The sequence below is a fragment of the Sprattus sprattus genome (assembly GCF_963457725.1).
Source record: "Sprattus sprattus genome assembly, chromosome: 1".
In the NCBI taxonomy this organism is placed as follows: domain Eukaryota; kingdom Metazoa; phylum Chordata; class Actinopteri; order Clupeiformes; family Clupeidae; genus Sprattus; species Sprattus sprattus.
The window spans coordinates 70,116,548-70,140,258 of record NC_137920.1 but is presented as its reverse complement, the minus strand read 5'-3'; the positions used below and the strand labels follow the sequence as shown (position 1 = coordinate 70,140,258).

Sequence of the window (23,711 nt, the reverse complement as noted above, 5' to 3'; positions counted from 1 at the left end):
CAAAACAGAAGCGGTGCGCTTCCCTAGCCTGGCCGTTACCAGCTTGAAATCAATTCAGGCGGAAATACGTAGGCTGGTGTCACCAGGCTAGCGCTTCCCTGCCTTGCGCTGGAAAGTTGAGAATAGTTCAACTTTTAAGCGCACCTAAAAAAACGCTTCAAAGACGCAACGCGTGGTGGAGAAGGGGCGCACGCTTTAAACGCGCCGTACCATAGGAATCAATGCATTTGCTCGCGTCCCGTTTTTACAAAAACGCGTATGTGTATCTGAGCCCTGATTGGACCGGAGTGATTAACCAGTTAAGTGCCAGAGACTTTGGATGTGAGTGGAATACAGCTCGATAGTATTGTTAAAAGACAAGGGATGACACATAATCATTCATCTCTGTAGAGGGCACTCTGAGTTGGTTGGTCACTCCACAAGAATGCATACTGTAGCTTACATACCAAGAGACCACTCTTACCTCATACAGTGTGCAACACATGAAAGGAAAGATTCAATTTTATAAAAATAATCCCACATCTATTTCAGAATTCCCTTGGACAGGCGATGCAATATAAATGTACTGTTCATTGAACGCAACATATTTAGGAATGACGATTCTGGCCTTTACGCACGCAATTTAGATTAGCTGTGTGACTGTGAGCACGGGCAATACAAGGGTGCTCTCTCAAGTTCTTTTTCGATTAACGCCAACCTAGACGATTATACTCCAGGCTAGTAGGTGGCAGCATTTGCAGAACGGGCCTTTCTTTCACCATCCCTGAAAGATCACATGAAGAAGGAAACTTCCGGATTTCACACTACAACGGAGTATCTAGTGCAGCTAGAGCTAACGTTAAACATCCGTGTGCGCGCATATATCTCCCTCTTTCCTCTTTTAAAACAAAGTACATGTTGCAGAAGACTGTCTGAAATACTCCAATTAATCTCACATTTGGTGCACTAAATCCTCAAAATGCCAGAGAGTAAGTAACGTTTTGTTTCAGCTTTAAGAAACCTGCTAGCATATGCATGTTAGCTGTCTGGGTCGCATACTAACGTGACCTATATTTACACAATATGTTTTGTTGATATTACCATTATCTCAATCTACACATCAATTACAATCGGCACATGTATTATTGTAGCCTCTAGCCAGTATGTGGGTACGTTGATCTCAATGAGGTTGTTTAGCTAATGTTTTTAAACTAGCTAGCTCCACGAAACTTACACTTATGCTAATGTTTTGTAGCCATTTCTGGGGTTTGTTGTTTGTATTTCAAGGTTGGTTGTAGACACGTATAACTGCTCATTCATGACAGGGCATATCTTGTTATCTAGAAAAAACATTTATGAGGAACTGTCAAGTTTTTACCCCCCCCAAAAAAACATGTATTGATTTATTGAACCTTATCTTATTAACCCCGTTGTCATAAAGCTAATTATGTTAATATGAGAAGCCTGTTATGCCTGTCTGGAGTCATTCCACTTACAGTACACTTCATGTCTAGAGAAAAAGAAACCCTCTAAAACCATAAATGTTATTCTTTCTGTAGCTGAGCTATACTCGAATCCCCTCGCACCAGACGGTCATGAGGTGGAGGATCCTCGGTCAGCAAATCAGTGAGTATGAATGTTTGTTTGTAAATAGAATCCAGTGACCATTTATTCTTGTGTCGTTTACGTGGTGGTGCCGGGATTAGAGGATAATGGTCTAAATGGCTTTTTTTTGTGGTGTCCTAAACGGTATTGTGAGTCTCGACTTGAGCTTGGCGTATTGGAGAGTTGCATTTACAGTACCATAATGTTTATTTACCAAATAATTGTAGAAATGTATACTGACCATGATGGAAATGTTTTCCATACTGTGACAATAACAAGTCATCCTGCTTTGACTCATAGATCTAAGCTGACCAATGAAGACTTCAGAAAGCTTTTGATGACCCCTCGAGCTACCCCCTCCTCAGCTCCACCTTCAAAATCAAGAGCACATGAGTGAGTTTGACTATGTGGATACACACATGTGCTACTAGCGTTCAGTCATGAATGTCAGGGGAGCGAAAGTGTGACTTAACTTGGTGTCTTTTTCCAGAATGCCACGGGAGTATAATGAAGAGGAGGACCCTGCTGCACGTAGGAGGAAAAAGAAAAGGTTCGGTTTTTGAGATTGGCTCTGTTAACCTAAGAGCCTTGTTTTATCAAAGTAATATAGCCATTTGCATAACGTTCTTTTTTTCCAGTCTTACATCGATATCTGATCATTTTTTTACCCTCCGTTTCAGTTACTATGCCAAGTTGAGGCAGCAAGAGATTGAGAGGGAGCGTGAGCTTGCTGAGAAATACCGTGACAGAGCTCGTGAGAGACGAGATGGCGTCAACAAGGATTACGAGGAGACTGAACTCATCAGCACCACGGCCAACTACAGAGCGGTGGGGCCCACGGCAGAAGCGTGAGTGGCTCCTGCTATGCACCCAAGCTCCTGAGCCTGGCAGTTTCACAGTTGCGGATATATCGGATAAAAAAACAAATCCTAAGTGTCAGAATCAACTTTTTCTTAGGATTTCTTAGGATTAGGGTTAGGTTATACTAGCTCTCTGTACCCCTACAAATGCCTGAAAGTACGTTACACTTCCTGTATGACGCCATATGATGCGGATATTGTACCATTTTGTGATCCGAATAATACGCAACCCAGTTTCACTTAGGGACAGGTGTTCCTCTGAGCCCTGGTGCCTTTTTAGATTGATACTCTATAAATCCAGAGGGAAATTTTAGGACATCCAGTAGCTTACACAAGTCAAGTACACATAGGGAGAACATGTTCATAAGGAGTGGGGTGATAATGGATACAACAATGGGTCTTTTATGTAACAAATCATAATGTTGGCCTAGTTATTCAGTGCATTCCTGTTGTGCTGTGCTACATATGGATCTTCATGCTACATTTAACAAATTATATTTGTGAGATTATGTTTGTGGGATGTTCATCAATCTGTTGCAATCCGTTGTCATAAATGCTGACTTGTGTCCACTTTGATACATTGATTACCAGGGATAAATCGGCTGCAGAGAAGAGGCGTCAGTTGATCCAGGAGTCCAAGTTCTTGGGTGGTGACATGGAGCATACTCACTTGGTGAAAGGGTTGGATTTTGCCCTGTTGCAGAAGGTCAGTTTCTGAAATAAGTGCTGAAAACAGCCGGGGGTTGGAAATTGACAGGTTATGCGGAATTGTTTTTCTGTGTGCTTTTATCTTTCTGAAGCTCTGTTTTTTGGTTTGTCCACTCTCAGGTTCGAGCTGAGATCACTAGCAAGGAGAGGGAAGAAGAGGACATGATGGAAAAAGTGCAGAAAGAAGTCAAGTAAGTATGGCACTTTTTTACAGGGGTTAACTCTGATTCTCTGTGCAAGACACGCCAATACTCTATTTGTATTTTCATGTGTGAAGAGAAAAATGTCTTTTGTGTCCACAGAAAAGATGAAGTACCTGAGGAGAAAATCGAATTTAAGACTCGCCTTGGTAAGTGTCTGTAGGTTAGGACAAATGATTCACCTCTGAAGGGTGAAGATAGACAACCACATAGCGTCCTGTAACACAGCACCTTGTCATATAAGTTGAGTGGTTTTTGATAACTGTGTGCTCCGACACAGCTAAAAAAAAAACACCTGTTCCCACTATTATACTATTTCACTTTTAATCCCACAGGAAGAAACATGTACCGCATCCTGATGAAAGGCAGACAGTATGAGAGGAACGAACTCTTTCTGCCAGGGCGCATGGCCTACGTGGTCGACCTGGAGGATGAGTACGCGGACACGGACATTCCCACCACCCTCATCCGCAGCAAAGCCGACTGCCCCACCATGGAGGTGAGTACAACCCTGCTAAGAAGACATCAGGTGCCTTCAGCGATGAAACAAAGCTCATGTTGAGGCGTTCTCTCCCCCAGGCCCAGACCACCCTCACCACCAATGACATCGTCATCAGTAAACTGACCCAGATCCTGTCCTACCTGAGGCAGGGCACACGGAACAAGAAGATGAAGAAGAAAGAGAAGGGGGGTGAGTCTTTGGAGCACTGGCAGAGCAGCATGTGTTGATGAAGGAATGCAGGATAGGTTGATCATCAGGTCATGGATATAATATTTGTTTCTTTTTCAGGAAAGCTTGATGAAAAGAAGGCTCCTGGTCCTGAAGCAGACCTGACGTATGTCATTTATTTATTTTTGTCAAACAATGTGCTGAAAGTTGTAAAAAAAAAAAAAATCTGTTTCCCTTATTTTCTCCTTTTTCAAGTAATCTCCAGGAGTTAACGCTTCTACTGTAACCAAATTGTCCCGCAGTATATTCGACGACATTGGAGACTACGCTCCGTCCACCTCAAAGGTTAACCGCGAGAAAGAGAAGGAGCGCCACCGGGAGAGAGAGAAGGAGAGAGAACGCGAGAGGGAGCGAGAGAGGGACAGAGAGGAGGAGAAAAGACGGCACAGTTACTTTGAGAAACCTCTAGCGGATGATGATGAACATGAGCATGAGGTGAGCATGAGGAAGAAACAAGTGCAGTGTTGGATGTGGGCTATTCCATGTCAATTCAACCAGTTTTAGTTTTTATTTGCCCCTAAATTGTAGCGAAAGTGCCGGGGTTCAAAGTGACCACTTAGAAATGTTGTGAGCCTATCATTTTGCTCATGGGAAAATGTACTTGGTCTACAAAGTTCTGCTCAGTTTGTCGTTTTTCATAAGGATTTTTGTCGTCAGGCACCCGAAAATGGCCTCAAGGCCATAGCTGGTTTAATCTGGCAGAAACTGGCCTGTAAAGATGAAAAATGACCCTAGATTTGTTAAAAAATAATGAAAATCAAACGTGCGACACATGGCAAAACAAAAGTTTAAATCCCCACAAAGCAGGGCACAATCAGTTGTATAAATAATGTCGCAAAAAATGTCGAAATTGAAGATGTACCCATTTCATTTTTTTTAAATAACTTTTCCCCACATTTAACCTCCATTTCGAGACCTCAGGTGCAAGCACAATAATAAGGCATGCAGGAGACACTTCAAACAAACCATTTATGTGTTACTTTACGGCTGCATGAACAGCACATAGTTAAGAATATGGGTCATCTGGATATGATATGAGGGTCAGCAGAAATTTTACACATGAAATTTCCAGTGATGTTTTGGGTGATTGGGGTAGAAATAAAGGGCTTGCCATGCATTATCCTGCACTACATCAGTTACTGTAGCTTATCAATGTTCACCCTTCTTGTGCCACATTTTCTTGGGTTGGGCTATTTTTGACCAGCAGAGGCCGCCAGGGACTATATAAGTATTTCAGGTGGTCTGTTACAGTGAATTTGAACTAAAAGTTCTTGGGCCTTTACATATATTTGATAAAAGGTGACTATTGGTATTTATGTAGCGAAATGTGCCAAACTGCTTTGAAGCTGAATATATGTACCCATAAGGAAAATCATGTGTATCGATATTTCTAAGTAGCCTTTTCGAACCTCTAAACTGGATAAATAATTCCCTCTTTCCCTCCCTAATATTCTCCATTGTTTTTGATTTATTTTCCACCAGAAAAATAAATACATTTGAATTTGAAGTGGGAACCCATGGTTCACTTGCCATAGTTGTCTCATGTATGAGTTAATTGTAAATAAAAATACACATACTTTCCTATACACCTCTCCAAAACATCTAACAGAATATGTCCATCAATTTCTTTCCTCAGATTATCGATATTGAGAAAGGTAATTCTTTTTTGTCAATTTGTTTTATTGTAGTTCATGTTTTGTTTTTATGTGTGTGTGTCTGTGACTGTCTGTGTGTGACTGTATGTGCATGATTGCATTTATTCCAGTGTACCACCACAGTGTAGTTGGGTACATTATATCTCTGTCTCTCTGTGCTAATTCACACAGGTCCTGAAGCACTGAAGGACCAGATCAAGCTGATCAATGAGAAGTTTGCAGGTGCTGCAGGCCCCGGGTGGCCGGGCCCGGAGATATATCCTTTATTAGATTATTATTATTATTATTATTATTATTATTACTGCACCATAGAGAAGTGCCCCCCTGCGCTCGCCAAGCAGAAACTCTCTTGTGCGTGATGGCTGCGTTGAGCGCCTGCTGCTTAGTTGTCTTCAAGCAGGTGCCATTCTCTGCCTCTCCCCATGTTTTGTTTCTTGCGCACAGCTGCCTGTACTGTGCGCGGTTGTTGAATATGTGCCGGATCTACATCGCGTGAGTGGAGTGGCCATTAATGTCTGTGGTTTGGAACAAGTACCATTTGCTCATATCTTGTATCACCCTCCCAACATAATCTGTAGCTGACGCCATACCTGACGGCTCCCACCTGAGTAACCAGTTTTACTTGTGTCTGTCTTTTGAAGGCTGCATGACCTGTTGTAACCTAAATGAACTTGGGTCAGGCAGGCAGAATGTATTGTTTGAAACCCTGATGTGCTCTATTTTTGGCATGTGCCCTACTTGTGTTTTTTTGTCCTGGAGCTGTTGTGATAAGCCCTTAACTGCATTGTACTGCTGGAACAAGACAAGAAAAGAAGAGTCTTGGCGACTTCTTTGGCACGTCGAACAGCTACGCCGAGTGCTACCCAGCCACGTGAGTGCTTCTCAGCTGACCCGTCCCTTTTTGTTGTTTTTAACATTGCACATGACGGCACATCAATCAGCGTTTGACTGGTATGAATGTATATGGTTTGACCTCTCAGAATGGACGACTTGGCTGTGGACAGTGATGAGGAAGTGGACTACAGCAAAATGGACCAGGTTTGTGTGCAATAACATATAGTCATCATCATCAACAGGCAACAGTATCATTATTATACTGGGAACACTGAATGAATCCCTCTCAACTACTTTACTTTTTTATTAACTTTGTGAAATGTATTTCTGAAAGTCCTCACTGTTGTTTGCTGATTTAAGTTCTGTTTTTGTCTACAAAGGGTAACAAGAAGGGCCCTCTTGGTCGCTGGGACTTTGACACACAAGAAGAGTACAGTGACTATATGAACAACAAAGAAGCCCTGCCCAAGTATGTGGTATATATAACACACACTACACACAGGGACACACTTGTCACAATTCTTGTATATATTTGGTTTTCAGCTTTTGTTTTTAGTTTTTACTTTCAGACTGTCTGTATTTTATATGTTATATATTTGTACTGTCCTTCAGGGCTGCTTTTCAATATGGCATCAAGATGTCTGAGGGCAGGAAGACTCGTCGCTTCAAAGAGACCAACGAAAAAGCCGAGCTGGATCGCCAGTGGAAAAAGATCAGTGCTGTGAGTATCTCATCTGACCAACAGATTGTTACATTACGCCTGCTATCTGGCTATGCCAGTTCCACCCTGAGTCACACTTAAAGCGCATTGAGACAATTTATTACTGTTTTGGCACACTATATAAATAAAATTGAATTAAACTTTAATTCTTTTCATTTCTCAGATCATTGAAAAGAGGAAGAAATCGGAGGCTGACGGGTAAGAGCAGTCAAGATTGGTTGTGTTTTTCCTGCTATAGATGAACTTCACAGTTAGAGTCAGTCAGACATTTGGACAGGGACACTGTGAACCCATCAGAAACAAACTAGTGTGTGGTTTCTCTGAAGTTCATCTGTCAGCAGCAAGTAAATGAGGTCACATTGTGCTGAAGCTGTGGTGTTGCACCATCCCAGTACTTAGTGTTTAACAGGTTAATCCTGTCATTTTAATTGTTTGCGGAAAGTAATGACTCAACTTTAGAACCTTCACCTTGCATTGTGCACTGTTTCCCACTGGCATTGAATTGTTAGGTTTAGTTGTTTTGTCTTCTTGTGTTTGTGATTTTCTGTGACCTCATATTTCTTTCTCCACAGGGTCTCAGTGAAAAGACCAAAGTACTGAAGATTGCCGCTGAACGTCATCATGGGCAAACAAAGAGATTTGAATCTCAAAGAAATGTGTATAGTACAAATCCTGTTTTGTGTCAACGAAGTGTATGCCGGTCATTTTCCTAATATAATTATTGCTGTCTTCAACATTGCTAATCAGAGGAATACTTTTTCTCTTTCTGATTGTGTAATTTCTACTTCAAATATGATTTGCATGGTGCTGTTTTTCAGTACGAAATGTTTCTCTTTTTTTTTTTTTAAGTCTTCAAAAAACTAAAATTATAACCACATTAAGTTGTAGTGTTTTCTTTCCTCAACTTCATGTAATCAAGTATAAAGGGCTTACCCATAAAAGTCCTTTATTTAAGCCTTAAGTAATGTGCCAGTATATAAGTCAGTACACAGGTAACACAACAAACCCTTACAGATCTCGGCTCTAAGCTGCATGTGTGAGGTATCTGACATGCATATATTTGAATCTCCGTAACAATAAAAATCGGGGACAATATAACTTCATGTGAGTTTGTCAGCATTTTCAAGTCTTTGAATCCTTCATTTAAAAAAAAAAAAATGCTGTCCTTCTGTTGGAGGAAAAAGTGCTTCGGCGATGATTCACGAGGACGCATGAGGTCATCACGTTTCAGAAGACGGTGATGATTTCCTCTTCCTCTTCTTCCCGCTGCTCACTCCTCTCCTCCTCTGCCGGCTCCTCACTCCTCTCCTCTGCAGGCTCTTCACCATTGCTCTGCAGATTGAAGCATCAGCGTGTTCCCTCAACATCAGCGTTCTAGACAATCATCATATACCATAAACCCATTTGGTGATCTAATGTTGCAAATGCTATTTCTGCCAATGGAGACAGATCAATTGTCATCCTCTATCTGTATGTCTGAAACTTTCCTCCACAACATTGGTACAAAGCTAGCTACAGATTTTCAATAACACCTTCCCAGGTGACCTGCTGAACTAATATATATGAACTAACCTAGATGGTTAGCTACATAGCTTTGCCAGCAGGCTCATCCCTGCAGTGAAGAAGGAATTTGACCGGAGGCCACAAGAGAGATTGTTGCCTAGCAGTATCAGATGCATTAATCTTTTCGTTAACAGTTGCTCAGCAATGGTCACTGTTTCTGTGGCAAAATTAACTCACCTGGAAGACGAGGGCGTGGTGTATGATGAGTTCTCGCGTCAGCCGCACCATATCCGTACTCATTGCCAGCTCCTGGAAGAGTGTGGGAACAAATACCAGGGCCAGATTCTGTGCCGTCATCCGGTTTTCCTGGCTGTTCATTTGAACCCTGCCAAAGCAAATAGAGACATGCAGTCATGTGGGCTGCTCATTCAATCTAGTTACCAACAAATATAAGTGTTAAATCTAACTCAACTGTGTTAAGTGTTTATGACTGCTCCTTTACACCAAGAGTGGTTTTAAAAGAATTGCATGTGTTTGTGTACATCAAAGCTATGTAGCTAACCATCTAGGTTAATTCATATACGTATATTAGTTCAGCAGGTCACCTGGGAAGGTGTTATTGTAAATTTGTAGCTAGCTTTGTACCAATGTTGTGGAAGAATGTTTTCAGACATACAGATAGAGGTGTCCACACAGAGCCTCCAGAGTGACCCTGTTCTCCGAGTGAAGCTGCTTCACCAGCTTGTTGTAGGACCGTAGCCTAAGGGCCTCATGAGGTTCAGCTACAGGCACACAGACACACATCAGAGCATTAGCGCCAGTGTGGCTACTACACTCCGCTAACACATTCACAATGAGTTATCCAGAGCTACATGTCAGGCGAAACAGGGCTACAAATGGTTCCATAGAGGCGATAAGGGATGTAAATTGGCTGAATTAATTAGATACGAATTTTGCGCAAGCAGTTAAAAATGATTATTTACCACAGAAGCATTTCACATCTGAATGTCATTATACATCATAGGACACATCGTATGTACCCTCAGACACATTTCTGTATGAGGTACAGCTGTTTATGATGACTCAACCTGAAATGTGTTATTTTCATTACACTGAAATCTTGAACCATACACACACACACACACACACACAATCCTGTGTTCTGCACGGCATTCCAGCATCCCACACCCAAAGGGTTCTCTTGTGTTACCTGCTGCTTTGACCCACTGGTCTTTATTTGTCTGGGGGATGAGCTCCAGCACACGGATCAACTGTTTGAGAGCGCTGCCAGTGTCCAGAACGGCCTGCTCGTCTGTCTCCAGCTCAGCCGTGCCAGGAGAGGCAATCAGAGCCTTCACCAGCCCACTGACCTTAGAAGCGATGCCACAGCGTCTGTATAGGCCCTCCACCTTCAGACCTGGGAACATGAAGACAGCCATCTCACTAAAGCCATCAAGTACATATTTATGGGACTGCTTCTGGACTGCATACCTAAATGTACCCAAAAACATTCAACAATTGATTCATGGAATAACAAATGGATATGAAACGATGGGGAAATAATCAAGATCACAAATGAGACTTCTATGACATTACTCAGAGTGTATGTGGGCTTTTGACGTCACATCGTTTGCTCCCTAGTGATGTTACTATGGTGCATTGGATGCGGATGATGTTACGTAAATTGTTACCCTCTGCTGAGGTATTGATACACACCGTGCTTTGTGATGTGGGAGATGCACCTCTCGATGGATGGGGGAACTGTGTCACAAGCTGTGTGAGACGGGGTGAGTGGAGGCTGGCTTTGGCTCGCTCTCGGAGCAGATGAGACAGCCTTTTGCAGGAGAGTATACCAGCTGGTGCAGCTACTCTGTTTCATAAACTGCACTGTGACAGTCCTGTAAAATAGGGGAAAGGGCCGTTAGAGACTCCCCATGATCAAAGCCCTTTGGAAGTTCACCACAGGAAAAGCCATGATTTGTTTTCATTAGATGGCAATAACTGTGACAACTGTGCAACCATCTGTGGCAGCAGAACTAACCTCTCCCCAAGAACCATCTCGATTGTGTTGTCAGTGGAATTAAGGTCTGCAGAGAAAGGCAAGGGAGATTAATGACACAGGGCCGTTCGCCTGACACAGGAGAATACAGAAAAGCTGTGCACATGTTGACTTTCTATAGCAGCACAACACAATGACCACTCCTGTCTTGGTAGAGATTTGTGTGTATGCCGTCTCTTAAATTCAGTTCTGGATTTGCGTAAACGTTTGTTGGATGGGCTGATAGGGGGGGCAGAAGCGTACTGTGGCGTTGGTCTGTTGACAGCGCGAGCCTCTCCTTGGTTTTCAGAGGGTCCGTGGGAAACACCAGAACTTCTCCGGGCCTAAGGGCCACCCAGGCATCCGTGTGCTGGAGGCCATGACCCTCCAGCACCGATACCCTTGATGCTGCAACGAGCCCAGTCACCTCCACATCCTCTACACTGGTTGGGAGTACCACCTGAGAATGGCATTGTGGTATAGATTATGGCATAATTTTTCCTTTGAAACGAAAGAATGATCAATATTGTATAAACACGGACAAAGTGTACTGTACCTTTAGTATGTAAAGTAGGTGGGTGAGGAGAACGTCCTGTGTGTTTGCGTTACAAATAAGCTTATCTGTCAGTGTCAACACATCAAACTCATAAGTTGACCTGTGAAGAAACATGTGTATTCCACTTAGACACTTCCCTTATTCCTAGTGTGAGCAAAATGACTGCAGAGAACACAATACCCTGACTGACAGAATTGAACTGGATTGAACTGAACTGAACTGAATGTGCCCGAAGAGGCAACATAGTGAGCAAGAGGAAGAGGAAGAGGCAGCATAGTGAGCAAGAGGAAGAGGCAGCATAGTCAGCAAGAGGACCACATTTGTGACGTACTCACCCCTCAGACCGATCATATACAGCAATGACCTCCCTCAGGTCTAAGACGTCACAAGCTGCTGATTGATTTTCCTGAGAGAACAGGAAGCGCTCATCCTCCAGCTTCCCATGCAGCTCTTCCAGCCCTGTTCCAAAAGCCCAGAGTTGTAAGGGGATGTAAGGCATTACACAGACTTTCTCACGAACTGGGGTTATTCCAAGTGTTTGGCTTAGTGACAAACCTGGGCAAATTCATTCAGATTAAGTGGTAAACCTCCTTACAGAAGAGCTCTATGACGTTTTGCTATGAGAATTAAGCCATTGGACTCTTCTAGTAGAAGGTTTACCACTTACTCTGAGCTAATTTACCCAGGTTTGTCACTTAACCACGTACTTGGAATGCCCCAATGAAGAACCACTTCACTTATTAGCTTTATGTAAATATTAGTGGAACCATTTCATTTGGAAACACTTTGATGAATCTCTTAGAATAAAATAAAGACTCCACAGAACTTGTATTTATTAAATAACAGTTTTAACCTCTTAGCATAATTTAGCATTAACTTATTTAGCTGAGGACAGATCATTGCGCTAACATCATTTCTGTGAGATATGTTGGCGAGGTGATTAATGTTTTTTTAAGATCAGAAAGACTTACCTGGATTGTCTTTTGAGGTCGGTAACTGGTCAAAGGTGGGAGCCTCTGTAAACAAGTCAAAGACATATTTGACTTACAACAACACTTCGGAACAACAACAACTTAATGGTGAAACAATGCAAACACCCTTTTTGCTATTGAGAAGTGGTACTGGTATCTCTTGACAGGTCATTTCAAGAGCTGATTGTGTCTGAGACAGGCGCCACCCTGTGTTCCAACGCTCAGCTTTCACATACCCAAGAATTCGTTGTGTCTCAGGAGTTCCACTTGTAAGGCTTGGCCAGCCTGCTCTGCCAGTGCGACAGGTCCGTCGCCCGTCCTGCACAGCACCCTTGCCCCAGAGCAGATCAGCGAGAGAGTCTCTGTCACATCTGGCCCACACACCACCTGGCAAAGTCTCTGTAGGCACAAAGCAATTAAGATTTCTTTTACCTTTAAATGTTGGCCCACATGCACTGTAACATAGTCATCATCATAGTCATCATTTCTGTTCATTTTGAGATTTTCCAAAACAATAGAAAACGTTAGGTCTCATTCATTTGGCTTTGTCACCTCTTCGAGGAGACTTCTGTTAGATGCCAGTGGGTGAGATCTTCTGTAAAGGCCTTTGATGTATTTGGCTCTGATGAAAGCTTCTCTTTCAACAGGAGTTGCGTCTGGTAGAATCTGCTCTGCCGCAGGTATGTTGTAACCCCAAACCTCATTGGCTGCCTTGTTTCCACATGCTACAAAGAGCTGAGACGAGAGGAGGGAGTGTTGGCAAACAATGTTTCTGGTTGATCACAGATATGAGTCTCACATTTCAAAACCACCGGTTTTTAGTTCTTGCTCTTGCTATCCCAAGTGGATTTAGATCCCTCACTCATAATAAAGGTCTTTTTTACTACAGATCACTACGTCTGATGAACATCTAGACACAATCTCACCTTTATTAGCGGTTCTGTCCACACCTTACTGTCAAGCTTCAGACTGCGTACTTTGGACTTGTTTGCTCCCAGGGCTCTGTGCTGGCCTTCATAGAAAACAGAAAAAGTATATGAGGCAATATTTTCACTGACAATATGACTATAAAAACGTGTCCAGTTCAAACCAATTGACCGTGGTCAGAGCTGTTTGCCAAGCTCATTTTGCTCTCACCAGCACAGCCTTCACAGATGACCAGCAGCAGGTTGATAGAAGCCCATTCTGGGTTGGCACTGCCACAGTCTCCACAGACTTTGTTCCAGGGGCTGGCCCACAGGCGCTGAGCCACCTCACTGCAGGACAGGGCACTGAGGATGCCCTGGTTCAAGCAGCTGAACCACACTCCCAGCTCCCGAGACGAATCGGCTGAGAAACTGAGGTGACAAAAACGCAGTGAAAGCTTATCAGACAGTATACAGTATACTGTATGTAGATGACATATAAAAGGGCGGAGAAGCAGAAATAAAAATGTACCCTTTGGGTTGTGAAAAAACCTTAGTAAAACTTCTCAAGGTCTAAGAAAAGAATGGGCTCCACACCCTGTCCTTTTGGCAAACACTTTTAAGCAATGCTCTTTGGTGAAACTGATCGATAAAATATCATGGTAACATGAAGACAAAAGGTTCTCACTTGAAAGCCTTATATGGAGTGATAAGACTGAACCCATGGCGACCTGTCTGTTTGACTGAGGCGACATTCATGGATACACAGGTCATCCCTATCCCCAAGGTAAAGTCCTAAGAGGAACATACAACAATAAGAACACCAATTCACTCTCAAGACATACCACAATGACCATATGACATCTTTCTGGGTGAGTTCACCTCATGAACCTAAACCTTATATTACACTACAGGGGTTCTGGAGGAAAATTATTGTCAGCTTGAATCTTACAGTTCAACCATAAAAAAGGTTAAGTGTATTCAATAAAGAAGAATGCAACTGACTCTCATACACTGCAATAAGACCCACAGATTAGCTTGTTAGGAAAAGCAATCAAGCACACCATGACCCTAAAGTACAGTTTTTCTAGACTGCAGATTGCAAGCAAACATTCCCCCTTCAGCTAGCTCCCTTTCCATACAGTACACCTGCTCAATTTATCACACAGTCATATTTATCTCGGTAATACACACGTATTAGAGTAATACTACTACTGTATGTATAACATCTATACTCTATTAAACATCCCAGGGGCTCTGTATCCGTTCAGACCTCTTTCTTGTTGTAGAGCCACAGGTGGTGGCCACAGATGGCAGCATACACCTTGCTGCGCGGATCCTTCATTATCAGAGAGCTGTGATGCTCAGGTGGGGGCAGGGTCTCTGTTCCACGAGTGGCCAGGAGAGAAGTGACCCAGCCCTCCTGTACAACTGTGGACAGAAGACGACAGTGAGGAAGCGTGTTAATGGAGGTCAGAGGTCATGTTGAAAACAAAGACAAAAAAAAAACAAATGTTAACAGCCCACCTTCGTTGTGTGCCATGAATTCAAAGCGCTTCTTGCCAAAGTGGATGGAGAAGCGACCACTACCTTGCTTACTAACGTTGGTGATACTCGTCACGTGAAACACATTCTCTGTAAACTTATCCTGTAATACAGGGGAAAATGAATGGTATTAGACTGAGTCATAATATCCTAAGGCCATTGCAAGAAGAAGAAATTACAAACAAGTTCCGAGAAACTAGAGAGGAAAATAAGACATAACAGGAATAGTTCTGGAGTATTTCCCGTACTCACAGTGCGTTTTTTCCACAATGACATAACCTGTCCATCCAGAGTTGCCCATACCACAGTATGCCTTTAAAAAATTAGGAGACATTCAATCACTGATAAGAAAACCGGATTTTTTCAAATAGCTGTACAGTAGTACAGATGATCATGGCTGGACTGCACATTTCTCTCATGAACTATGTTGTTCTATTATGAATGTCAGTGTTGTTTCATAATGTAGGCAAAGTGAATTCAATATTAAATTCAGCATGTAGCATTTTCAGCTAAGCTTTTTAATTGTTTGTTTGTCATGTCGGTATAGTTACCTTCGTCCCTTCCATACGTCCAGCCAGCTGGACCGAGACACAGCACCCCCTGTGAGTCGGGTCTCTGTTGGATGGGCTCCTCTTGGTAACCCAGCGGGGCCTTGCTTCTTTCTGCTCACCCGAATAGTGGCCGCCCTACCAGATGAAAAGAACGATGCAAGGAAATTGAAAAGAATATCTAGGAAACGCTACGATAAACGAGGTGTTCTCTGTGTGTGCTGTTAAGCACAAACTGCATGCACATAAAGGGTGTTTAAGAGTCCTGTGCATTGTGTTACCTAGACAAAACTCACCGTGGTATTTTCTGTTTCTGAAGCTGGGCTTGTATTTGAGTTTCTGCTTGCTTCAAGCTTCCCTGTTGGGCCACCCCAAAGATAAACCTGCCATCAGATCTGGAAGTGGGAAACCAAATGAATGATTCGAATAGTTTCTTATTACTTACAATGAATGGAGCCCTGTCAATTGAATCTAACAGATAAATGTTGTTGTTAAATATAGGTAAATATCGGTAAGGTGGTGGTAGTGCACATTGATGTGTTATAATGCACAGGCTGGGTTGTTGGTTATGAGTTCTTGCATATGACAGTGAGAGGTTTGGTCGCTGTGGGAAGTCCCCAACCAAAAGCACAAGGAATTTAACATATTTTCCAGAGTATAACTAAAAAACACATTTGCCCTACATTTGTCACTCAATTGTACACACACAAAACTCACCCATCTGGGCCAGGGGAGGCGTTGGGCTCTCCTGCATCCCTGCCGATGAGCTCCTCTTCTGATTTCGGGGAGTCTGGGGTCTTCGGTATCTCCTCGTCATTGGAGGAGTCCGACACTGCCATAGGTTCAGGCTCAGCAGCCCTGAGAGGACTGAGTGCGAGCGAGGGTGAACATGTTGGTGAGGTTAGGGCAGCGCTCTGGGCTGAGGTTGAAGTTACCCCAGCGCTCTGGACTGAGGTTAGAGTTGCCCCGGCGCTCTGGGCGGAGGTTGGAGTTACCCCGGCGCTCTGGGTTGAGGTTGGAGTTACCCCGGCGCTCTGGGCTGAGGTTGGAGTTACCCCGGCGCTCTGGATTGAGTCCTCTGGAAGTTGGGGTTGGTTCTGACTGACAGGCAGGTCATCAGGCACATCAATGGAGAGGACAGTGAGTGGGTCATCATTCCCTGCTCAACGATTTAAAGTTTCTTTTACAACTCTGTTCTGAAATGATTCGAGCCAATCAACAGTAACAAAGGGTTATATATTGGATCTTAAATTCCAAGCATTTACGCTATGCTTCAGTAAACCATTAAAGAAAAAAAAGATACGGGTTCTCTCATCTTTGACAGTGATACAAAACCAGTTATTCAGGTTTTATCTATTGTACGGATTAAACTTTTGATCACAGCAGGTTTGTGACATTGGTTATTCTTGATTTTGCTTGTTTAATTTATATCTGAAATTTAAACATCCTGATCATATCATGAATATAGGCCTATTTACCCTCATTGGACACATCTTGTGTTGATGTTGCTCCTGAATCGTACCACACAGAATCACTATTAAAACAAGACAGATCAGATAGATATCAAATTAGTTAATCTAAAAAAATTACTGTCTTTTATATTGTATAACACATTATTATTCCCTCACCTGTCTTGGGATGTCTGTCGAAGACCGCCTTTACGTTTATACCGTGCACGAGGTTTAGGAACAGGTGGTGAAGTGGAGTCACTGATTTTCAAAGACATCTATTGGGCATAAAATGTGCTCAGTCACTCACTGCACAGTTAGGCCTACCTTTATTCAGGATCGTGGTCATCTAGTAACAATGGTAGGAGTGAAATAAATGTACCCAGCAGAGCATGAAACATACGCTACGAAATAGTGATCTGTTGTAGAGTAATGTAGCCTACGCTCATTCAATAAATCTGAGATACCACATAGACCATAGCTTCTGCCACATTTGATGAGTGAAGAGTCAAACATGTTGGACACAAAGTACTTAACAAGAGACATAAGCCTCACCTTGCGTCCAAAGGTGAGGAAAGCGCCTTATCAAACATTAAACACAAGTAGGGAACCATTCACATCTAATCCTAGAATCTATTAATACAAGGTCTGTGTTATTCGGCGAATTACATCGTTTTTTTCTTTTCTTCTTAACAAAAACAACCCTGAATATGCAGTGATTTAACGTTTGAACTTGAGAGGCTGTCAATGAGTTGGTGAATACATAGGCTACTGACAACTGTCTCTTTGACCTAGCTCATTCCAAATTAAATATAGTTTTGAACGCGGAAATGTTATAGGCTAGGCTACTTACCTTTCAATATTCTGGACGATGCGAGTTACAGGGCAACTTCAGCTTGAATATGAAAATTGCGGTGATGTTTTGAGTTAAAAAACCTTTCACCAGTCTTACCTGTTCAGCGGCTTCCCACAGGGGAAGGGCTAGAATCTGTAGCCTCTGCTCTTTCATCTAATGGAAAACGGATCATAGTTACACCTTCTAATCATTTTGATTAGCCAATCAAACGACTTTTACATTTTGCACACATTTTATGCCATTGACCTAATCGGCATCTTGTTCAAGTCACAAAAACTGAAAAAGGTGTCAATTTGCCAGTAACAGTAAGTTACAATAGCGACAGTAAACACATGCTGCAAGCACATAAGAAGTGACTAAGCAACACAGCGCCATCTGCGACAGTCTGATGACATTTCGACAATGGAGGCTTTCATCATCATTAGGCCATCGCAGGAGGTATATTTGTTTTTGCTGGGCAGTGGGCGAAAATAAAAATATGTTCGGAAAAACACTTGCTATCGGAAAAACACTTGCACTTGTCCAGTTTCAATGTGTTCAAAACACAACAAACAATGGTGTTAGTCTCCCAGCATGAGCAATGGAACGCAGGAGAAATTAAAAGGCCTGTTGTATTCCTGTGATAGAATAGACTATAAGAGCTTTGTAAACTCTTACAAAAATATGTAAAGGTTGGGACACCTCAACTCCGCAAGTCATAACATTTCTATCAAACTATCGAATCTGTAAAGATTGCTGCCAACTGGTCATTAAAGAAACCATTCAATTACTGGTGCAATTTTTGTTCTGTGAAATATAGAAAGCCAAAGTGTGATGTCACTCAGGATAATACATTCTGATTGTTTAAGAACATTAAAAGAAAGTATGTAAACTGGAAGAACATACATTTTTATTCCAGCAACAGGATACGATACAGGCCTACATGACTTTTGACTTATTATTAAACCTGTAACAACATTTACTCAAATCCAGTTACTAAGGCATGCAAATGACATAGATAATAATAAACTGGATTCAAAAATCATAAAATCACTGTTTACAAAAGGTTGATGAGAAATGTCAGTGGTGATCTACGCTGTCAGTCTGTTAAAGTTATTTCATCCAAGCCAACGTTATAAAAGGAATGGTGAGTTTAGTCCCATTAAACAACTTCCTTGTAGTTCAGGCTTTGGAAGGCATATTAGATTATCAGTAAAGCCCATGTAACATTTTAATCCAAGAACAATTGCTTTCTTTCTATCTTTTCCAGAGGCAATGGTATGTTTATACATTAGCCTATGGGTGAAGGACACCTGCAAGCATATGCACTGATTCCTTTCCATTAAACTTATATCAGTCAATATGTTAATGAACATATGCCAGAATTCATAAAGCATTAAGTCCAGAGGTTTTCCCGTCTTCACAATCTTCTCCTCCCTCTTTCATGTCTTGTAGGGCCACACTCTCCTTTTCAATCTGTTTCTGTAGGTGCGGCTTTTTTGACCTACATCAAAGTGTAGAGAAAATGATCTGTTTATTCTGTTTATTTTGATGGGGTTATATGTTTTCTATTTATACTTTTCATTTATGATGTACAGAGATACGTTATCTATGTAAAAGTCAGTCATCAAGTAGTTATCAATATATTTGATATTAAGTCTACATCAATTTGGTCCATTAACAAGGCCCTAGATTACGAGATTAAAGTGGTCATCACATGGAAATACAGTAATTAGAAATTACCATTTTTCTTCTACGTCGTCTACAGTTTCAGGTAGAGGAACATTGAGTGTCTCAGGTAGGAAGAGGGCAAAAACTCCAGCAATCACAGCAGCCCCTCCGTAGACGATGCTGGGCAGGGCAGGCAGCACCTCATCCAGAATGAGAACAGCAGGGGCCGCCATGGAACCTATCCTGGACATGGTGGAGGTGAACCCCATGCCTGTCTGTCTGTAGGAATAGATTACAATCTAGACTTAAAACCCTACTGTTCTCAGATGCTTTTTGTTAACTAATCAAATGCACTCTATTTTTATTTACTTAATTAATTCCTCTATGTTCTGTTATCTGCTCATTGTAAAGCACTTTGAAAAACCAATGTGTATGAATAGTGCTGCATAAATAAACTAGCCTTGCCAATGAGAATAAGAGAGTACACTCTGTGGCATTCTGTGCTCCTAAACTGATTGTGTTGATTGACTGGAATAGTCATTGGCTTGGTCTGAGCCACTTTGTTTGTTTCCCATTCATAGAGCAAGGACTGTGAATGGACACCAGAGTTGTTTTGGACGCATACACAGAACTGACAGCTAGAGGGCTGCAAGGAGCAATTTGCTGAATTTGACAAGAAGCATAATGGATTAGAATTACAGACTCACCTTTGAGTAACTATTTCAACCTTGCTGTGTGAAATAGGCTGTATAAAGTAAGCAATTATCTGAACTCATCATGTAACACTAAGTTTTATATTCAGTTGTTATATCTAAGGCCCATTACTGTGTCACTACTGACAGTGATCACAGCAGACTGACGAAAGATAGCCATGGTACCTGAGGACAGTGGGGTACAGTTCCCCAGTGAACAGGTAGACACAGGTGAAAGAGGAAGAGGTGAAACCTTTCCCAAGAACGGCCAACACTGTCCGAGCCGTCTGGAATTCTGTAGTGGAACACACATTTTCAATCTTGATTGGATGCAAACAGTCATTACAAAGAATCTACATGAAAGTCACAACAATATATTTCCTGTTGTTTTCATGTTTAAGAATGCATAAAGACTAGCTTATGACTATATGTTGTATCACTAAAATAACTCAACTGATTTCTAATGCACATTAACCTCTTGACAAAACTAATATTGGTTTGCAGGGGATCATCTTGAGAGACAAAAGTAACATTATGTTTCAACCTTTAGAGATGAAAATGTTGGCAAAGATGAGTACAGCAGAGATGAGGAGGCAAGAGGCCTGGGTGATACGCCGTCCAAGGTAGCTCAGCATCGCCAGAGCCATAAGCTTGGCAGGGAAGTCCACTGCTCCAAATATCAACTGCATCACGTAGATGTTTCCAAACTTTTGCAAATCCATGGCCAACCCATAATAGGCAAAACTTGTTGAAAACCTGACAAAGAGGGGTCAGAGTATTCTGTGACATTTTTCTTATGATAAGGTAATTTATAGCAAATATGCAAATATGGTCACAGTTCTCACCAGACAGCCACAAGGCATAATGATATTCTTCTCATCACAGGGGTGCGTAGTAAGTCATATGCAGTGTGGGTGGACTTACTGGACTCCATCTCTTTGTGCATGTGGGATTTCAAATACTGAACACACACACACACACACACACACACACACACACACACACACAATGTGGAATGATACACCTGTCTGAATCTACTTTTCTATTTTTAACTATACATACACATATAAACATACTGAGTATTTATCCTGTACATGGACACACACACTTATATAAACGTATGTTCATACATCCTCTCGTGAATTTCCATTCATCTAATCACTAACCTCCATATTGATCTTTTCCACCATTTCTGGCTTGCCGTTAATTCTTGCCACTCTGTGAATTTGTTTGATGGCATCCTCAGATCTGCCATTCAGCACCAACCAGCGAGCAGACTCCGAGTACCACCAACACAACAAACAGACCAAGGGAATATTGGCATCCTGCAGTAACTGGATTACTTAAATACAGCTGCACTTTTCATGCTAGTAAACCATTTCCTGTGTGAATATAATATTAATTATTTATAAACTGATGCAGTCATTTTAGCTCAAACAGCTTCCAATCCTTGTTGTGGAATGCTTACAGCGAAAGATCAATAACTCCTTGTGGCCTTACCAGCTGTAGAGGGCAAAGATGAAGTAGGGGGAGCAGACAGCCACATGCAGCTTTCGCCAGTCCTTCAGACTGTACGCTACGCCTGCCAGGATCATTTGGCCAAAGGTAAAGAAAAAGGAAGACAGTGTCCCCACCAGAGTGCGTGTCTTAGTGGGAATCCACTCCACCTCTGTTGGCACATGTTTGATAGTTCAGTGTTCAGTGAAGTTTTTATTTGACAGACAAATGATGTGAAGTAGCAGAGCTAGGTTGCTCTGGCATGTTAGCAGACTTCACTCACTCAGCCTGCACACCGGCTTTATCCGTTACACACTGCATTTCTTTCCCAGGCAAAGTGAAGTCTGCACATACTGGTATAAAACCGAAGCAAGTCACTTACTGAGGGAGACTGCGTTGAGGATGATGCCAGACACTGCCATGCCTGACAAGAACCGTAACACACAGTAGGCCACATAGGAGGTTGCGAAGGTTGTAAATGTTCCCAGCACTGCAAGCTGGAAATAAGACCAAATGAGCAAGGCCCTTCGACCAAACCTTTGAAGGACAGAAGAGACAGTATTATGATATTATTTATAATTATATTAATTATATAGCCATTAGATATAGTATCATATAACTAAGAGGTTGTTAAATAGTTTGTTTAAATGCCTGTGACTAAGAGTTAATCAGTCACAGTTCAGCCTTTCATTTCAGCAGGTGTGTGTGTGATGTGTCAATTACAGCTCCTGGTGGCAAGAGATGAAAACAGTTATGTTAAGGGAGAACAGAGGTGGTTAGTGTGATGCCAGATTTTTTCTTAAAAAGTATTTTATAAGAGCGGTGGAAAGAAGCCTTCAGTAGCCTAAATGCAGTGAAATACCTTAGGGATTACCTCAGGGGGACAACAATGAACCTGACCCCCACCGAAGAGATTGGTTTGATGATCTTTCAAAGTGCTTGCTACACTAATTCTAGTAATGAGTAAAATCTCATTATATAATTTTAAGAGCTTTTGGAGACTTACTTGTCTGATAGGCCCCCGAATATGATTGCACCTGAAAGCACCCCACCCATATAAATGGTCTGAGTCATCTGCTTCAGAGGTTGCAGGGTGCAAACCAGATCCCACTGAAGAAGAAGAAAGTGCACTACGTCAATACATGGTAATCTCCGTTAATGTGCTTCCTTTAAACTATGTAATCATGTGGGTTACAGCGCATCGTAACAAGCCTAATTAGCCAAATTAAGTCAGCACTACTATGATAATTGCTAATGTGCTATTTCCAACAAGTGTCAGTAACTTACCTCTGATACGATTGTGGAGACAAATTCAGTCTTTTGGTAAGTCCATCCATCTTGGCAAGTCTCCGTCTCAGGCTCAGTTAAATTTGTTCCAGTGATGTTCACACCTGCTAGATGCCACTGCGGTTCTACATATCTTGTGCATTTTGTAAACTTGGACGACCTCTTGTCGACTGGAATAAATGCGCGAAGAAGTTGATCTGTACTGAGTTTTTCCGCAGTGATATTCAGATCATTTGTGCGGTTGTAGATGTTTGGTATTGTGCAGTGGTGTCCTGGAATCCCGCCAGCGAAGTTGTTAAGCAGATTTTGGCTTGCCATAAGTAGACCAGGAATGGACAATAATGTGACGTGAAGCCACTGGAACCGTCCAAACCCACCAATCTCGTCCAAAATATCCGAAAATCCCATTTTGAAGGTCTCTGCAGCAATTGGAAACTTGTTTCATCAAAGTAATTACTAGTAATTAATACACCATTAAAGCGGTGTACTTTGAATTATTGTCTTCAATTATTCAATGTGTCCTGCAGAACATAATGCACTCCCTTGAAATGATTTGCTTATTGGGCGAAGATCCTTTAATTAAGTCGTATTGTATGGACTCCAGTTTTTATAATGGGGTTGTCACACCTCGAAGCTGAACAATGATTCCATCACTGCAAATGATCAATGCAAGGGTTAATGGTTGTTAGAAGCGCAACACAGTATAGGGTCATGGTCCGCTTTGAGGATGCATTGCCTACCTTCTCGGCGGAGATTTAGGACTCAGTATTCCCTTCTTGAAGAAACATGCCTAACTGGATCTTTTTACGTCCAGCTGTTATTAAAGTCCACAACATTTTCTGAAGGTTGTGCCACAGAGAAACTTATTTGTTCATTTTTTATGGATATCTGGTAGGCCTAAAGTTTTTCTCTGCACTTCCTCT

General features: G+C 42.0%; 3 protein-coding genes across 3 annotated transcripts; 1 reads left to right on the top strand and 2 right to left on the bottom strand.

Moving 5' to 3' along the window:
• Positions 1 to 823: 823 nt before the first annotated feature.
• Positions 824 to 8,289, top strand: ik (IK cytokine). The gene is made up of 20 exons (XM_080851957.1): positions 824 to 968; positions 1,539 to 1,605; positions 1,885 to 1,977; positions 2,075 to 2,134; positions 2,265 to 2,432; positions 3,036 to 3,150; positions 3,273 to 3,343; positions 3,455 to 3,501; positions 3,688 to 3,851; positions 3,932 to 4,043; positions 4,143 to 4,188; positions 4,325 to 4,517; positions 5,719 to 5,737; positions 5,909 to 5,993; positions 6,528 to 6,608; positions 6,718 to 6,775; positions 6,952 to 7,040; positions 7,184 to 7,292; positions 7,456 to 7,490; positions 7,865 to 8,289. The coding sequence occupies exons 1-20, from the start codon at positions 959 to 961 to the stop codon at positions 7,890 to 7,892; spliced, it is 1,650 nt and encodes a 549-aa protein (XP_080708083.1). The 5' UTR covers positions 824 to 958; the 3' UTR covers positions 7,893 to 8,289.
• Positions 8,290 to 8,898: 609 nt separating this feature from the next.
• LOC308371439 (arf-GAP with Rho-GAP domain, ANK repeat and PH domain-containing protein 1) lies at positions 8,899 to 16,197 on the bottom strand (the record flags this gene model as incomplete). The annotated part of the gene is made up of 21 exons (XM_080846338.1): positions 8,899 to 8,904; positions 9,033 to 9,180; positions 9,472 to 9,577; positions 10,006 to 10,212; positions 10,512 to 10,693; positions 10,837 to 10,882; positions 11,098 to 11,293; positions 11,390 to 11,489; positions 11,725 to 11,848; positions 12,361 to 12,405; positions 12,597 to 12,759; positions 12,913 to 13,095; positions 13,287 to 13,372; positions 13,498 to 13,697; positions 13,954 to 14,060; positions 14,539 to 14,696; positions 14,793 to 14,913; positions 15,063 to 15,123; positions 15,362 to 15,496; positions 15,655 to 15,753; positions 16,076 to 16,197. The coding sequence occupies 21 exons, from the start codon at positions 16,195 to 16,197 to the stop codon at positions 8,899 to 8,901; spliced, it is 2,595 nt and encodes an 864-aa protein (XP_080702464.1).
• A 2,830-nt stretch (positions 16,198 to 19,027) lies between these two features.
• LOC308377690 (solute carrier family 22 member 6-like) lies at positions 19,028 to 23,196 on the bottom strand (the record flags this gene model as incomplete). The annotated part of the gene is made up of 10 exons (XM_080854427.1): positions 19,028 to 19,145; positions 19,385 to 19,591; positions 20,191 to 20,299; positions 20,549 to 20,760; positions 20,850 to 20,965; positions 21,171 to 21,294; positions 21,505 to 21,673; positions 21,884 to 22,038; positions 22,508 to 22,611; positions 22,789 to 23,196. The coding sequence occupies 10 exons, from the start codon at positions 23,194 to 23,196 to the stop codon at positions 19,028 to 19,030; spliced, it is 1,722 nt and encodes a 573-aa protein (XP_080710553.1).
• Between the last annotated feature and the right edge of the window lie 515 nt (positions 23,197 to 23,711).

Excerpts from the sequence above, each read along its gene's own strand:
- ik (XM_080851957.1), top strand. Across the intron at positions 3,151-3,272 it reads ATTTTGCCCTGTTGCAGAAG|GTTCGAGCTGAGATCACTAG; the intron begins GTCAGTTTCTGA and ends GTCCACTCTCAG. Across the intron at positions 7,491-7,864 it reads AAGAAATCGGAGGCTGACGG|GGTCTCAGTGAAAAGACCAA; the intron begins GTAAGAGCAGTC and ends CTTTCTCCACAG.